This window comes from Garra rufa, chromosome 16, assembly GCF_049309525.1.
Source record: "Garra rufa chromosome 16, GarRuf1.0, whole genome shotgun sequence".
Classification (NCBI taxonomy): domain Eukaryota; kingdom Metazoa; phylum Chordata; class Actinopteri; order Cypriniformes; family Cyprinidae; genus Garra; species Garra rufa.
In genome coordinates, this window is record NC_133376.1 from 18,046,677 (window position 1) to 18,064,791 (window position 18,115).

General features: G+C 37.9%; 1 protein-coding gene across 1 annotated transcript in view; it reads right to left on the bottom strand.

Annotated features, from left to right (window-relative positions):
* LOC141288088 (transcription factor COE3) overlaps window positions 1–18,115 on the bottom strand; it is a 113,393-nt gene that overhangs the window by 22,495 nt on the left and 72,783 nt on the right. The window contains exons 7-10 of the mRNA XM_073820202.1: window positions 11,276–11,357; window positions 11,078–11,195; window positions 9,111–9,244; window positions 8,284–8,410 (exon numbers count right to left, since the gene is read on the bottom strand). Of these exons, the coding sequence (XP_073676303.1) occupies window positions 8,284–8,410; window positions 9,111–9,244; window positions 11,078–11,195; window positions 11,276–11,357 (461 nt within the window). The remainder of the gene's footprint in view (window positions 1–8,283; window positions 8,411–9,110; window positions 9,245–11,077; window positions 11,196–11,275; window positions 11,358–18,115) is intronic.

Below are 18,115 nucleotides of genomic sequence, written 5' to 3' on the forward strand. Positions count from 1 at the left end.
AATGTTGGATAATTAGTCGTTTCATGGGGGGACACTTTAGGCTGTGACTCCAAAATAATAACAGGCTCCTCAGGTGGGGGAAGTATGGCTTTGAGGCACACTTCCTTGACGTGTCACTCAACTTAATCAAGGCACTACAGAGGCAATTACCCAGCAGATGATTAACATATCTAGCCGGTAAGGCAAACGGATGCGAGGGGTAATCAGCATGGCTGCGTCACTGCTCGGTCTCCGAGGAGAGAGAGGAGGAGTAACGGAAGGAGCTTGGCGTGTTAATGTCACTTCCACTTCAGTCTTTCCACACTGGAAATATTCGCTACATTCGAGTTACAGCACACATTTCAATATATCAGAGAGTTGTGCTGTGTAGTTATTACAGGGCTGGGAATCGCCAACTGCCTCACGATATGATATACTGGAATACGTACATCATGATTCAATAAATCAAGGCCTCACAGACAGATGAACCAACATTTTGGCAACAAAAAATAACAAATTTCGACCAAAATAAAAAAATTGGAAAATTCGATCTGAAACTGTTACTCTAAATTCAGAGAAGAAATTTTAGATGAATTATCCAGTATTTTAAATGATTATTTATTTATTATTTATTTACATTTGTTTAAATAATTCAATACAGTTTTAAAATTATTATCAAAACTTCTAATTTAAAATAGTTTCTTATGGTGCATAGCCAAGAAATATTGACACAAAGTTTTAAAGTATCATACTGAGATATATTTTGCATACACAACCAAAATAAAAAAATATAACTATAAAAAATAAAATAATTAATAATAGAAATTTAAGTTTTAAAATAAAATAAGCAAAATAATACATAAAGTGTGATAATACTATTATATATTGAAATAAAAAATGAATATTAAATAAAAATACAATTATTATATAATGCACTTTTTTTTAATGTGCTGGGTAAATAAGATATAGATTAACATAAATAAATATAAATATGAATGTCTAAATAAAAATAAAAGTTTGCCGATTTTAGATTTAAAAATGTTAAAAATTCATATAAAAAAGAAAAAGAAAGAAAGAAAATGTAAATATTAGCATTGTATTTTTAAGTGTAATATAAAATAATTGTATTTTTATTTAATTGTATTTTTTCCCTTAAAATATAATAATATTTTCACACTTTATTTACTGTTTTGCTTATTTTGTTTAAAAAAAAAACCCACCAAATGTGCAATAATACTATTATTACTATTATTAATTATTTTATTTTTTTAATAGTTATATTTAATGGTTCACGCTATGTGCAGTGTGAGGACCAAACCAATTCTCCACCAAATATGCAGTCAAACCAAAGATTATTCAGACACCAGATATAATTTTTGATATTTTTTTACTAGTGGGTGCAGGACATTATAGTTCATTTATGTAAGTGAGGATAGCAAAATAAAGCAAACTGTGACATATTATACCCAAAAATTCTTCATACAGTGGACTACCAGTAAAAAAGGGACCAAAAATATGATTTGACACTTTGACCTGGCCATGTTTTGTTACATATCTTTCTATCAAAGTTATCTGACATTATCAAGATAAATTTGTTCTGATACAGTTTAACTCTTGAGTTATTGTCAGAATTTATTACCATTTTCTAAACTATAGCAAATTAAACTGTGACAATGTGAGAAATGTTGAAGGTGTCTGAATGTAACCTTTGAAATCTGACATTATATAGTTACCGCATCCAAGCAGACGGGTTATGGATTCCACTAAAAGGCTGTACTTCAGCTACCGTGAAAGCATCTCACCAATATACGCCACAGTCAGGATACTGCTGACAGACCACCTCCTAGTGCGAGACTCTCGAACACATCGGCGTCCAAGCTGTGAAACAACTGAACGAAATGATGACATCATGCCGGGTCCTGTTCTACGTGCTCGGCGGCCCCGCAGAGCTCATCCAGTGGAACGTTCCGCTAATGTGTTCCATCTGCCCGTGCCGAGGATGAAAAGGTAACAAAGTGGCCCATTGTTCCACGGCCTGGGCAACAAGTGCACTGCTCCTGGTCCCTCTCCGAGCTCCGACTATGGGAACGGTCTTTGAGAAACATCAGCCGCCGCGTCCACAGAGCCTGTGCCATTAAGCTTTAGTGCCAGTTTTAAAGAGCTTATGTAGCGGATGGCGCCAGAACCTCTGGCTGATGTGAGAACACAGCGAGCAGGTTCCAAGACCAGCACGTGATTTTTAAGTTGCATACCAGCTGGATTTTCCAATCAACTCCCCGGGCCTCAGGCTGCAGCAATTACATAGCTAGATTGAGAAAATCTTTGTTGTATGGCTTTGACATCCAATCCCACCCCTCACAATGATTCCCAACATCTGTTCCAGTTCTACGTACTAAGTCTCTTAGTCCCCTCCTCACATTGGTCCAAACCTAAAAATATTCTGAATGTTTTAACTGTTTTTGTCTGTAAATGGAAATCAGTGGGGTCCAAAACAAGGGTGTGTTCACACTTGTCAAGTTTGGTTTGATTAAAACGAACTCTGGTGCGATCGCTCTGTTAGTGCGGTTCGTTTGAGTAAGTGTGAACGCGGATCGAGACCACTAAAAAGATCTGTCTCTGTCCACATCCAAACGAACTCTGGTGCGGTTCGAATGAAATATGAACGCAACAAGGACCAAATACTTCTAAACGAACCAAAAACAGGAATGACAAGATGCGATGCTATGTGACATGATTTCACAAAGGGAACAAATGGTGTATCCAAAACAAAATGAGCAGAAGGCAAATCTGGAGCAACAAGGAGGTAAAGTGCCTTTTATGAGCTCTTTGTGGTGAAAATTAAGCACCGCTTTAAGTCGAATGCGCATTTTCCTTTTGGTTGGAGTGTTGCGTGATCGCGAACATATCACTATGCCTTTAGGTTCAGTATCTTTAGGTTCGCTGTTAAAAATGCCAGTGTGAACGCTAATGGACCAGGACCAAATGTATCATTTTCCTTTTTGGTCCGGACCAAATGAACCAAACGAACTGAACTACAAGTGTGAACACATCCTAAGATGAAAGGACATTGCACACTGAGTCTGAAATTTTTGTTTTGATACATTTACGGTAGGAAATTTTCAAAATATCCCAATGGAACATGATCTTTACTTAGTATCCTAATGATTTTTGGCATGAAAGAAAGATTGATAATTTGGACCCATACAATAGCCGCTTTTCCACTATCGGGCCGAACCGTTCTTAGAACGGTTGGGTACGGTTCCAGTTGTGTTTCCACCTGAGCCTGGTACGGCACGGCACGATTACAAACCGTTCTCGGCCCGGAATTCTCGGCACGGTTAGACAACCGTGCTGAGCCGGGCTGGCAAAATGTGTGAGCATTGACGTCGCCACGCTGTTGCCTGGCTACCAGTTTCTCTATGGCTAAGCGGGTGCGCAGTAAACAGATACGGTAAATATAAATACAAATGGCTGAGACACTTTGGTCTGTGGATGAAACATTTGCTCTAATATTGATATTTGGGCAGAAAGAAAAATTAAACAACAGCTGAAGGGTGCAAAGAGAAACAAAAGTTTTTTTTTTTTAATTATAGCGCAGTGTCTTGCAGAGAAGGGCATTGAGAAAAGTTCAAAACAGTGCCGAGAAAAAAGAAAAAAAAAACTCAAACATACATATCGCGTCCAAAAGGACAATAATAGTAGAAGCGGGGCTGCCTACTTTTTTGCGTTACCAAAGCAACGACTGACGCATTTGTATTTACATTCCAAAGAGTTCCGTTATCTGCACCACAGTGGAAAATCAAACCGTCTCCGTGCTGACTGGCCCGGATCGGCACGGAACAGAACGGTTACGCATTGAGAACGGTTCGGCCCGATAGTGGAAAAGCGGCTAATGTATTGTTAGCTATTGCTACAAATATACCTATGCTACTTAAGACGGTTTTTTTTTGGTCCAGGGTCACATAAATAAATACAGGGATGAACCAGAATTTTGAACACTGAAAATGACACAAAATAACATTTTTGGTTTTCAACCGAAAAAGAAAAAGTCGACAAAAAAAATGTAAAATTTTAATCAGAAACTGTTGCCCAAGACATCGAAATAATTAAAAGAATAATTTTATACGCTAAAAATGTTAACACTACCTAATTTATCATCAGTTATATAGTAATATTTTAAAAATAATTAGAAAATATAATTAAATCATTTAAAATATATTAAAGTTGACTAATTTAATTTAAAATAATCATTTTCAGTTTCTATTTCAGCCAAGAATTCTTGAGTATTGAATTCTATTACTATACAACAAACGCAATATAATTTAAAGCTAACTCTAAAAAGTTTTACAGTACATCCGCTTCTGACAGTTGTATAATGTATATACTTGTGCACTTAGAGCCAAAAACAAATACACCCTACCTTCCTAACCCTTTGGGACTACACCAGCCTACTCTAGATTCACAAAACAACCCCTTTTCTACAATTCATGCTTAAACAAACCAAAATCAGGTACCGGGAAGGGGTCGAGCAGGTGGTCAGAGAGGAAGCACACCCTGCCCCTGCCCATTTTGTAACCCAGCACCCTATTTAAGTGACCCAGAGTCTTTTAAACAAAAGGTCTCACCCAGCAAAGATGCTACAGCTCTTGTTTGCAATGCCAAAGGCTGTCAGCCTGAAAGGCATCAGGCATGTTCTGACAGGCACATTGGTGCCCAGGAGAACAGCGCTCTTCATATTAACAGTCCCGCACCTCCAGTATCCTCTCAGCCTCTGTTTCTAGGATATTGTGCAATTGCTTGGAATGCATGCAGCACCGCTAAGGGAATATAAGCCCTCCCCTTTCAGGAAGTGCAGAGGATGTTTCAGATACAAGTTTTATTTCTGCTGGATCTTCTTGACTGAGGCAATCAAATAAAATGCTATACCCAAAAGGCCAAGTCAAATGCTGACTTTTTGATGCCCCAAATACAGCTCGAACGCTGGCAAAGCAGAGCTGTATCGCACTGAATGTATTACGTCTGGTCACATGTATTATTATTATGATTATAATGACAGAGGCAGTAAGTTACAGGCGATTGGGAGGGTTGTGTTAGCGTAGGCTGGATCCATGCCGCCAGTCTCAGAGCTTGTAATGTATAGATCAATGTGGCCGTAGGGGAAAGAGGATCAATGGCTGTTGAGTTATTGCAGTATTTGGCTACTGATTTTAGAGAGCTGTGTTTTCCCAGGAAAGTCAATACCCTTAGGCTCTTCACACTCATCTCGCCCTCCTTCCTCTAACCCAACACCTGGGGAGTCTTAACCCCCTGAGAGACAGACAGAGAGAAAGAGAGAGAGACACGAGCTGGTGGACTGAAGGACTTAATGATGCATGCAGGCAGAAAGAAGAACTAACAGAATAAGAGTGAAGATCTCTCCGAAGGGAGAGCGCCAGAGAACAGAGTAAATGTGAGAAAGCAACAGAGCCGTAATAGTTATCAGGTACCAGCTGCAACACTGAAAGTGAAAATGGACTTAACATTCTGCTAATCTAACAAGATGTCCTAACTAGCCCATGCCACACGTGAAATGCTTTCGGGGAATTTGGACGGAGCCAGGGTTTGACGTTTCCCTGTAGTGCTAGGAATGATAAAGCCACAGCCCAGCAGGTGCAGAGCAGACTTGTGTGATATTCAGAAGTGAACAGAGAAAGCCTTTTAATTTACAATTCAGTAACAGAATTTTAATTGAATTTGAACTGAGGGAGCAAACAGAGTGCAGACTGAATTTTAAATTAAGGAAATACAACTGATATGAACAGAATTTATATGTACAACAATTAGCATATTTTTAAATCACAAAATATATAAATATATAATATAAAAATATATGCCTTTATATATCAAATTATAGCTGTACATTATTTTAATGTTAATATATATATTTTTTATTTTATTTTAATAGAATTAATATATAACTAATATTACATACTTAATTTCTTTTTTTCATTAAAAAAAAACATTTTTGAAATTAAAATTGTATGGACTTCTTTGAATTTCTATGAATTGGAATTTAAATTCCTTTTCCTGCCTTTTTATAGCTGTGCATTATTTTAATGTTAATATATATATTTTTAAATATAATTAATATCTAACTAACATTACATATTTAATTTCTTTTATTCGTTAAAAAATTACATTTATGACATTGAAATAGGATTTCTTTCAATTTCTATGAATTGCAAAGTAAATTACTTGTCCTGTCATTCTAATTCAAATTCCAATAAATCTAACTTCAAAAACCACAAAACATAAATATATACTTTAAAAATATATGCCTTTATATATGAAATTATAGCTGTACATTATGTATTTTATTTTAATATAATTTTAAAAAGTCTAAAAAAATTGGAATTTAATTTTTGACATTAAAACTGTACGGATTTCTTTGAATTTCTATGAACTGAAAAAGTAAATTCCTTTTCAAATTTTTCATTTTAATTCCAATTCCAATATTACATGATCAATTTAATTAAAAATTCCATATAATATAGAATATAAGCATACATAATGTACAGCTGTTACATATGAAATTATTAAAAATAGCTGTACCTTAATTATTACTATTTTTTATATAATTAATATATAATATTACATTTAATATATTTTTTTTTATTAAAACATTTATTATTATTAAAATTGTACGGATTTCTTTGAATTTCTATGAACCGGAAAGTAAATTCTTTTTCTTGACATTCCAATTCAAATTCCATGCAACAAAAACTGAAAAATTTGAATGAATTGATTTCCGCCGTGGTGGAATATCTCTGTAACAGCCCTAGATGCCTCAATCTGAAGACTGTGAGATCACTTCCTGTGATGGCAGTGTTAACAGCAGTGATATCGGTGAAGACATGCTTTGAACACTGCTGCTCTGGCTTTCCACTCCAGCAAAGATAAGGCAGCGAACCTGTAATCAGCAGAATGGGCACACTGACCGTCTTTGATGCATTTCTGGGGTCCATTACTGCTAATGAAAGGCAGATAAAAGGAATATGATAAAAATAATTTGTGTCTGCACAGAAATGCCAGTTTCCTTCGCCAATGTATGTATCCCCCCTCCCATTCCCTACGGCCCGAACGCTTAATTTCTGATGACCTAAATGTATCTCTTTCAAAATATTCAAACTGGCTTGCGTTCATCTGGAAGTGTCTGACGATAAGAAGTGAGCTTCTTTTCTTTTTTTTTTTCTTTCTCAGAGCTGGAATGCAGTGTAAAGTTGAGCTCACTGGGGCTTATGGGAAGTCTCTAGTGGGAAAGACATCACTGAGGTTAGATGCACTCTCATTCCTCTTCAATTATACACAATCTGCCTATTTAGTATTTAAAAGCCCGCTTCATTTCACATTCATGAATATCACACATCTCTGGCACAGTAAATAAGTTGCTGGATGTACGTCAGTGAATCCACAAACTAAAATATGAATGTGTGAATCTAATTTGCAACGTACAATGAAAAGGATTTTCAGAAACAGAAAGATCAGGCGCACAGCCTCCAATATATTTTATAAAATATAAACACGTCCTCTATCTTCTATGACCTTACGTTCTGATTCAGAGATATTCGACAGGTCCTGTTTCATTCATCCTTACAATTTGCAACACGTTTCCTTCACGCAGAGAATTTTCTTTTGAACTTTAAGAAAAATTCAAGCTATTCACAATGCGGGATTCATAAAAGCGTCGCGGCGTACAGCTGTCAGTCAAATCATCTCGTCGGTCCGAGCAGACATTAGCATTGCAAAGAAACGGTCGAAGGTAAGACAGGGCCGTCCTCTCCATTGTAAAGTTGTCTCTTTTTGCTGCTTACACGGCAAATGCATCTGAATGAGAGCTGCTTTGAACAAAGAACGTGGGAAATACACTGAGATAAAGCTGATGTATAACAGAAAGCCTGAACACAGGCCTCTTTTTCCTTTTCTTTTATGTCCGTCGCTGTGACATTTTCTTATCACGCCAAACGGTCCTAGATCTGACCTTTCGCCTACTTTGACTGGCATCTGGATTATTCCGATGGAATAATCGGTGTATAAAAGGATCGATTTGACTAAATGATACTCGTTCCTGCCCGTCGGACACAAGAGAGCGGACTTTACGGACTGCAAATAATACAAGCCCCAATATTTTAGCCTAACAAAGGCGGGTGCTTGATAAAACGTACAAAGAAGACAAGCAAAGATGGACCTCTGAGAAAGATGACAGAAATGTATTCTGATGCTGGAGATGGTGGCAAGGGCTCCAGGCAGTTGCAGAGTGTTGTGTACCTGTGTAGACGAAGCGTCCCGGAGCTCCTTTGCAGAACTGCTTGGACTTGTAGGAGAGTGTGACCTCCACGACCCCGGGGATGTGTCTGGGGGGCGTCTGCACCCGGATTGCGTGAGGTGTGATGAGCTAGAAGCCATCAGAGCACACGTTCAGTGGTCAGCACTCAATACACAAGCACTGTCTCCAATGTAAACACAGTTAATGCTGGAGCTAAAGAGTGGTTCATTACTCAAAGGACACTGTTATAGATTTTAAAACATATAGTGGAAAAGGATCTGTTTTGGAGTAGTGTCTTGTTTGTCTCTAAAACTGTCTGTGTTTTGGTGACATTGAACATGAATGTATAAAGCTTTCAAGTTATTTATAAAAAAATGTAGATTTATTGAAATTATAGAGATGGGACTGTATTTTTAAGAAATATTAGAAAGAAAATATTACAATAATAAATAAAATAAAATATTTTGATATTTAGATTTTATTAGTAAAATAGTTTGTCTCTTTTAAAGTACAATACAACACAATGAAATATATATATTTTTATTTTATTAGTAAAATAATTTGTTTATTTTAAAAATAAAATAAAATAAAATAAAATAAAAGGTTAGTAAAGTAAAAAGTTTTTAAAAATTTAATAAAAATAAATATTTTAAACATAATAAATATTTAGACAATAATTATTTCAATATTACAAATTTCATTTGTATTAGTAATATAATTTGGCTCTTTAATATAAAATATAATAATACATTTAAAATAAAATATAATAATATAATATAACTAAAATAAATAATATAACAATATAAATAAAAATTAAATAAAAACCTACTTCACTCCAAACTAGCATTGTGCCGAAGACCACTTGTAATCCGTCAAAGAAGTTGTCCCCAATGATGATGACGGTGGCCCCCCCTGTCGTCCATCCTTCACTGGGACTGATGGCCTTAATGCATGGAGTGGCTGCTTCGGAAAACAAGATCACAACACAAGCACTGAGTTAGATCGGGTCAGTGTCAACGTCCACGCAACTTTTGGGAAACGCTATCATTAAACTAATTGCCATTTACCAGTGTTTTACTCTACTCTCCACATACCCCAAATGCAAATGAAAAAAACCTGAAAAACAGGAAGTCTGACGACTGTAAAAGCTCATTTGATTTTTTTTTCTTTGGTGTCTGTGCATCACTCAGCTCAATAAAACCATTAAGTTTTTTTTTTGGTCTTTTATCGTAAATCCGTCTTTGAGCAGGCAGTATGGAGACAGACAGGCTGACTGAACAACTGGCCCAGTCTCCACTGGCTATGGATGGGAATTGATTGGTCGCAGCTTGGTGAGCTAACAGGCAAACCGAGGGGCTCTTGGTGCAACTTCAGACCACATTACTGCACATAGTGCTATTCACCAGCGGCCACTTTCCTCAGCATCAACATGGGAATGCAAAGTTCCCAAACTTTTGACTTGAAATCACTTCTGATTGCTTGTGAATGCTCTCTTTGTTGCGCAAGTGAACATCTCTGGGAATTTTGATACCTGTGAAATGAATAGATGAAAGTAAACAATCGTTGGGAGTGATTTGCATTCACCTGTTGGGGTGTAAAGGAACAGCTGTTCGCTTTTACAATATCTGCATAGGTATTCTAGTGTGTTCAAGATGAAAGCCTGCCCATCTCCCATCAGTGACTTCCTCTTCATGTTTTGCTCTTTGGAGAATTACAGAAGAGTCTTACTAAAAGTAGAGCAGCGACTTTCCTTTTCCTCGATTGGGACGCAGGAGTGCCGGTGATTCTGCAGTGACGGTTTTCACACCAAACAGTCACAAAGCTAATTGTGCAATTTCCCACATACAGGAGTTGTTCTGAGTTCAGCTGGGAGGTGATGTTCAAGCAAACTTTCATCATTTCATATCAAAGCGACATTACCCAGTGCATCCCCAATCAGTCAGATGCGAGGTTACCTGTACTCTGAGAACTAGGTGAAGAAGTAGAAAGTAGCACTAACAAGTATAACGTTTTACTTCATTATAACAAATGCAGTTTGAGAATAGTTTGAATACTCCTGGCGTACTAAACGCGCAACGAAGACTGACACGGAAAAGAAGAAATTGTTAAAGTCGTTATTTTTGTTTTCTTTGTGGACACAAAGTACTATCATAGCTTCATAAAATAAAGGTTGAACCACCAATGTCACACTGATGCAGTTTAAATGCAGCTTCAAAGGCCTCACAGGCAGAGGAAGAAAGGTCTTGTCTAGCGAAACGATCAGTTATTTTCTAAAAAAAAATGACAATTTATATACCTTTCTAACTTCAAATGCTCTTGTCTAGATCTGTGTGTACTCTGTATATTCCGGTTCAAGACAGTTAGGGTAGGTTGAAAAACTCCCACCTCTTTTTTTCCTCCAACTTCAAAATCGTCCTACATCGCTGCAGAAGTACCGACCAAGTGTTTACAAAGTGAACATGCAAAGAAGGCCAAATGTCCTTTACAAAAACGCATTTTTTTTTAGATAATAACCGATCATTTAGCTATTTCTTATTTCCTTACTACCTTTCTGGGCCTTGAAGGTGGTAGGCCTTGAACCGCAAGAACAGAGTGCATTATTAAAGGCCACATCAGTAGTTGCGGTCTATACAGGGTCAGAAAGCTCTCAGATTTCATCAAAAACATCTTAATATGTGTTCTGAAGATGGACGAAAGCCTACAGGTTTTGAACGATATGAGGGTGAGTAATAAAGACAGAATTTTCTTTTTGGGTGGAGCAAAATGTGCGTAATTTTGCTGAAATTCACGTCTTACCTTCAGAAGGGTCCAGGCGTCTCGCCCTCCGCCCATGTTTGGAGTTGTTGTGGACGAACATGTTATCTGACACGGCCAGAACATGGCCGTCCACGTTCACTGTGGTGGACACCACCACCTACGGAGACAAAAAACATGTTCACGCTCTGTTTGTGTGCATGTAAAACCACATTTTTGTCTGTTCCAGTGCATCCTCACCTGAAATCGCCTCATGTCTCTGGGATTCCCTGCATTTTTCAAACAGTTCTGATTACACTTGAGAAAGAATTTCAGGAAGAATCTGTAAAAGACAGACGGAAAGATTTTTGAGTGACTCGAACACAACCAAAACAGCATCCATAGTGTATAAACAGCTGCCAATGAGCGATTTAGCCCACTTTCTGTTTCAAAGCCGGCTCAGAGAAGACACTCTGCGTAGACGTATGATATGCAATTAGAGTTGAGGTTTGATTTTTCCACCTTTTTATCGAAAACCAACTCTAGCTTTGTTGATTTACTCGTATTTTTACCTCAGCCTGGCGCTATTGATCGGGAATGGATATCAATGAAGATGAGCCGTAATAGCCTCCGCTGCTGGAGGTGGGCTACAGTACGAAATGGATTGCAGTCTTAATGCATTTCCCCTGGCTGGTAATCTCTATGCATTCATCTCCAGGACCATAAGCCCCACTATTTTGATGGAGTGCTTTCCTTTTAATTGCCACATTATCACAATAATAATCCGGGCAGTTAACAACCAGCAAGGTCGCAGACAGCCATGTCACATTAACCACAGGATAACCTCCGCCGCTGCCGCCCCACGGAGCGCGCGGAGAGAAGGATGCTGGGAGAAAAAGTGGCGAGAGAAGCCCCGTCTGCTATATAAATGGCTGGCATCTGCAGACGCCATTGATTTCTCCCTAATAAGACAGTAACAATATCTTTAAAAACACACGGTGCTAACTCAAGCGATTTTTTAGAACCTCACTTTACCGCATGACATAATCACCATATATACTTTAACCCCATCAGCGCTCTTACAGAGAGAGAGATAGGAAAGAGAGAAATCCGGCGAGAAAGGCGGAGAGAAAGGGAGAAAGCCTGCTCTCTTTAGCTAGTATCGACTGATACTTGATCTGGGTTGCTCTGTTGGCTGCTAATGCCCTTTATGGCCATGGAATACAATAATATGGGGAACCCATCCCTGAGCTCCATTCATATGATATTGGAGTCCTTGGAAGGAGAGATATGGATCAATAAGGATTGAATTAAAACACAGCAGGAGACAAGGGCTGTAAGTGAAGCTCTTCTCAGATATTAGAGGAGCACTGTGTTTATACACCGCCCCAGTCACCATCTGAAAGTAGAGAATCCTGCCTGAATCGTGGGCTGAAACCCGTCCCGCTTTGGCGGTTCTGAAACAGAGTCGCGAAACACAGAGAAGAGAGAGCAAGAGAGTGAGAGAGAGATGAGGGCGTGGAGGGGGAGAGAGAAGCACGTGACGGCAGAGAGTCTCCTAGGTCTAGACTTCTCCATCTGCCACTGGGCAGGAGTTGACAGGGAATGTGAGATTCCAGGTCTCATTCTGGAAAAGCGGCAGCACTTCAAAGCGGGTCGGCTCCCTTCGGATCGGGGCAGGACTAGCCCAGTGTTTGGAAGTGTGCGGGATGAGGGGGGAAGAGCTGCTTTTAGATGACAAGGCTCGGGGTGTAATGGAGATCTCAGACAGGAAAACGGGGGCGAGTGGAAAGACACGAGCAGGGCAGGTTCTGAAAGAGTCCAGTGTAACCGGGAGACTTTAAAGGAACATTTTGGGTTAAATGCAATTTGAGATCAACAGCAAGTCTGACCTGCTGTTCATAAACACAGAAAATATTTAACAGAAATGCAAGTTTAAGGGAGCCAGTTTTTCCTATGTTCAACCTATTTATGGTGCAATTCTCAAATATGTGACCCTGGACCACAAAACCAGTCATAAGTAGCATGGGTATATTTGTAGCAACCGCCAACAATACATGGTACGGGTCAAAATTATCGATTTTTCTTTTATACCAAACATCATTAAGATATTAAGTAAAGATCATGTTCCATGAAGATATTTTGTAAATTTCCTACTGTAAAAATATCAAAAAATAATTTTTCATTAGTAATGTGCATTGCTAAGAACTTAATTTGGACAACATTAAAGGCGATTTTATCAATATTTTAACGTTCAGATTCCAGTTTTTCAAATAATTCAAATATCTTAACAAACCATACAGATGATGTATAAATCTCAGTTTAAAAGAATTGACCCTTATGACTGGTTTTGTGGTCCAGGGTCACATATATTATATTGCAACCGTTAACATTAACATTTTAGCCATCATTCAATTAAAAATTATGAATATTACATTTACATATATAAAAAAAAATCTATAATATTAACATATAAAACAATTCTTTGTATATAAAATTTATTTATATGTATGTCTATGTATATTTATAATTACATTTCAGAAATTGTAGAATATATATAATGCATATTTATCATTATAGCGGCCATCAAACTACTAAAATAATAATAATAATAATAAATAATTAAAAATATTTTCCTCGCTAATTAACACTGAATGACCAAAAAAGAAAAAAAAGAATCCTATATACAATAATTGTATCATATCATTGTCACTTTCAGAGCGTTTTCATTTCCAAGCGTGGATACATGTCATCCTGAAGTCCCCTCGAGGCCTTAGCATTGACTGATATTGTACCTGTGATACAAAGACCCCAGTATGAAATGGACAGACGGCTATAGGAAAAGACAGAATGACAGAAGCCGGCGAAATTGAGGTGTGGACAGAGAAAGACAGAGAAGGGAAAGACTAACTCTCACGCTGAACCTCTCCCTCCCCATCTAAAACTTATTAAAACAACATAAATAATTAATGACCTTCTAGAGCCAGGGCTCGGTTATTAGTCTCAGCGTTTCTATTTCTCCATCCTTCTCTCTGTCTCTCTTTCTGTCTTTTTGCTGTCTCTCTCTCTTTCTGCTCTTAAAAAAGTGGGTAAAGATAATGAGGGAGTTGGCGTCTCTGTTGTAAGCCGTCACCTCATTACGCTGGCCCGCAATCAATTACAGGGGGATGTGTGGCCCTGTCAGTCCCTAATGTGCCTCCAACTCCGAGTCAGGAATTACTGCTGGTCTACGGCACCCTCTCCACTTCTCTCTCTGTCTCCAACTCAAGGGACTGGCGAGGATGGGGCTCTGGGGCCGAAAAAGAGACCAGAAGGGCTGGTCGAGTAGGTATCAGGCTGGGAAGGCCAGGGTCTCTCACTTGTAGCTCTGAGAAAAGCGGGAGCCTCTCATCTAGACCTGACCTTCACACCTGACCATCTACAAGTCTTCAATATATGCAAAAATGAGTTTTTATGGTTGATGCTAGTGAACAAATGGTATTTTTGCTATGTTTTAGTCCCTCTAATGAAGAAAACCTGAGTAATTGTGGATAAAAAGAACAAAGTGTCAAATCTAGGTAAAATAATGTGACAAAAAAGAGATTACCATTCAATATTCCAACCTGATCTCAAGACGAAAACGTGCCTGTGGGAAACTTTTTCGCAAGACGTAGCACCATGTATGTTTCGTACTAAAAGTACAGAAACAGATGAACGTACATGTGGTACGTTTTATGTGAAGTTGGTTTTGTACGTTTGACCGCAGTTCTGACTTGAAATGTCCGTTGAGTGGAGCTATAACTGCCCATAATGCTCTGTGACGTTTTAAAATAACATCTTGATCTTTCGTCTTTCAACTCTTTCATCGCAAGTCGTGTTTTTCACGAAATTCGTACCCAAGGATTCCGCATCCTAAGTCCAATTCCATGCCAGCTGAGCTACGGAGCAAGCATGTTATGTCTGGAAAGCAAGTTTTAAAGGAGAAGTTCACTTCCAGAATAAAAATGTACAGATAATGTACTCACCCCCTTGTCATCCAAGATGTTTATGTCTTTCTTTCTTCAGTTGTACAGAAATTATGTTTTTTGAGGAAAACATTTCAGGATTTCTCTCCATTTAATGATCTTCTGTGGTGCCCCAGAGTTTGAACTTCCAAAATGCAGTTTAAAAACGGCTTCAAATCCCAGCCAAGGAAGAAGGGTCTTATCTAGCGAAACAATAGTTTTTAGTTTTTTTCTATTACAATTTATATACTTTTTAACCTCAAACTCGTCTTGTCTTGCTATGCCTGAACTGTTTTTTTCCGATTCAAGACAGTATCAGTACTTCAAAATCATCCTACATCGCTGTTTTACCTTTTTTGTTAAGGGTGTTTGATCTTTTTTGCATGTTCACTTTGCAAACACTGGGTCGGTGCTTCTACAGCGATGTAGAATGATTCTGAAATTATTTTTGAAGTTAAGGGAGAAAATGAGATGGGAGCTTTTCGACATACGCTGTCTTAAACCAGAAAAAACTGAATTCAGAGCAAGATAAGACCAGCGTTTGAGGTTAAAAAGTATATAAACTATAACTTTAAAAAAAATTGCTGATCATTTTGCTAGATAAGACCCTTTTTCCTCAGCTGGGATTGTTTACAACCACATTTGGGATCGTTTGAAGCCGCATTTTGAAAGTTCAAACTGGGGGCACCATAGAAGTCCACTAGATGAAATAGAAAAATCCTGAAATGTTTTCTTCAAAAAAAAACAATTTCTTTACAAGGTAAAAAAGACATGAACATCTTGGATGACAAGGGGGTCAGGTGTTCCAGTGAAAAAAGAAAGTCAAAGAAGTTTGAAATGACAAGGGGATAAGTAAATGTTTTGGAGGTGAACTAACCCCTTAACAAGCTTTTTCTCAACACAGAAAAATATTTAGCATAGGACTTACTTTGAAACAATTTTCACCTAGAAATTGGTAGTAACTTTCACAAACAATTACAAAGATGTAATTAGTAACACATTGAATTAAACTTAAAATTCTAAAGTAGAAAAACAGAAATTGTTTTTCTTGTAAAACATACTTTAAATGACTTCAAAAAAAAATTTCAGTGCAGACACACTTTCCAAGAGTATATGACTATAAATACAGCTCAGAATACAGCTTGTTGAAACACATACATGCACACACAGAAAAGTCCTCACGTGATGTGTGAAAAAGAGCATCTCTGTCTGCTCACCCATCATCTCACACACACATACGCACACATCCCTGGAGTCTCTCACTTATTACGTTAGGCAAGAAGAAGAAGAAAAAAAAAATCAATATTTCAGCAGAGGTATTTTTAAAAGCTGCCATGGCTCCAATTCTCGGCCACCGTTTGCTGCGAGCGCTCGTTGCTTTCTATGAAAAGATGCTCTTTCTTTGGGACACTTAAGGCGGCGGCGATCGCTCTCGTAGGCTCCTGCATTAGATTAGCATGCTGCTTTTTGTCCCATTCACAATATACGGGTTCTCTCAACAGGCTGACTGATATCTACAGTATTTAACTCTCTGTATTGGTAAAAGGAAGAATCAAAGCACAACCGTTTGACTGCGCTTGCTCTTTGTAACCCTCTGAATGGCCTGGTTGTAGCTAACGGCGTGAGTAATTATTTTAAAGCCGTGTAATACAATTCCTGGCAATAATTTAGCGCTGTCCAAGAATTTATTTAGCATAATAGCAAAGAGAACCTTCCGGAAGCGAATCAGAGGTTATAATATAATTTTACAGACTACTGAATTCAGAATCATTTTAGTTAATGAGAACAGGATTATATTAACAATAAAGGTGTATGAAAAAGGCAAGGTGTGGACATGTGCGTAAGAGAGAGTGAGAGAGAGAGAGAGAGAGAGAGAGAGAGAGAGAGAGAGAGAGAGACTGGGGCCCTCCTTTGCTCTCCTACACGTCATCAATTATTCACTAGCCAAGATGGCAATTACAGGACCGTGTACAATCAGACTAAATATTTAATAAGGCACTCAAACAGTCTCTAGAACGGATCTTTGTCTCTCTCTCCTCAGTCTCATCCTTTACACTGCATCTAGCGTCCGCTCCCCTGGCCTCTTACCTTTGTTATGAGTACAAAAACAGTTTATACAGCTCACAGACTCCTGCACGTATTAGAGATGAGCTTCTCGTGTGCATTGCATTTGAATGAATAGGAACTATATATTGTATGCATCTGGGGAGTTTGTAAAACATACAAGGAATGTTAGGGAATTTATGTGATTTTTAGAAATGGGAAAATCATCCGACTGTTAAAAATGTAGATTAAAGATCATTTACTCATTTAATTTTTTTTCTTTTGTAACACAAAAGACGACATTTTGAAGAACTGTTTTTCTCTGTTTAATGAAGGTCAATGGGATCAAAATTAACTATGAACCTATACTGTGTGTGTGTATGTATGTATATATATGTATGTATATATATATATATATATATATATATATATATATATATATATATATATATATATATATATATATATATATTAGTGGTGGGCCGTTATCGGCGTTAACGTGCTGCGTTAACGTGAGACTCATATCGCGCGATAAAAAAAATATCGCCGTTAATCTATTCTCAAAGTTGGGTTGGGAGCTACGCAAGATATGATGACTTTCACCTTGATATTTTAGCGCGGATGACGTATATCTAGTTGAATTGCACTGTAGGGGGCGAGAACAAGTCTTCAACTTCTGTCAAATTACCACATCAAATGAGACGCGCAGACATGGATGCAGCTATGAAGCCGCTTCAGGGCAGGTGCGTGCGTTGCTAGACCCTTTTTACTGGGGCACGTGCCCCAGTGAAAATCTGCTGTGGCCCAGTAAAATCTCAAATTTGAGTTATAATTTACTTTGATAATCCCGAAATAAAGACATTAAACTATATGCAACAACTGAATTGACGCTTCTAAAAGCAACGCAGTTTATTGGAAGACTATGCACGCAGATAGGCTATCCATACCCGCGCGCCTGTGTATTTTACGGGAACGCGCACGTCGTACAGCCTTTTGCGCAGAAGTACTTGGTTACACAAGTTTGTATAGTTAATTGTGTTGTAAATGCAATTGTCAAGCAGTTTGTAATGCATTT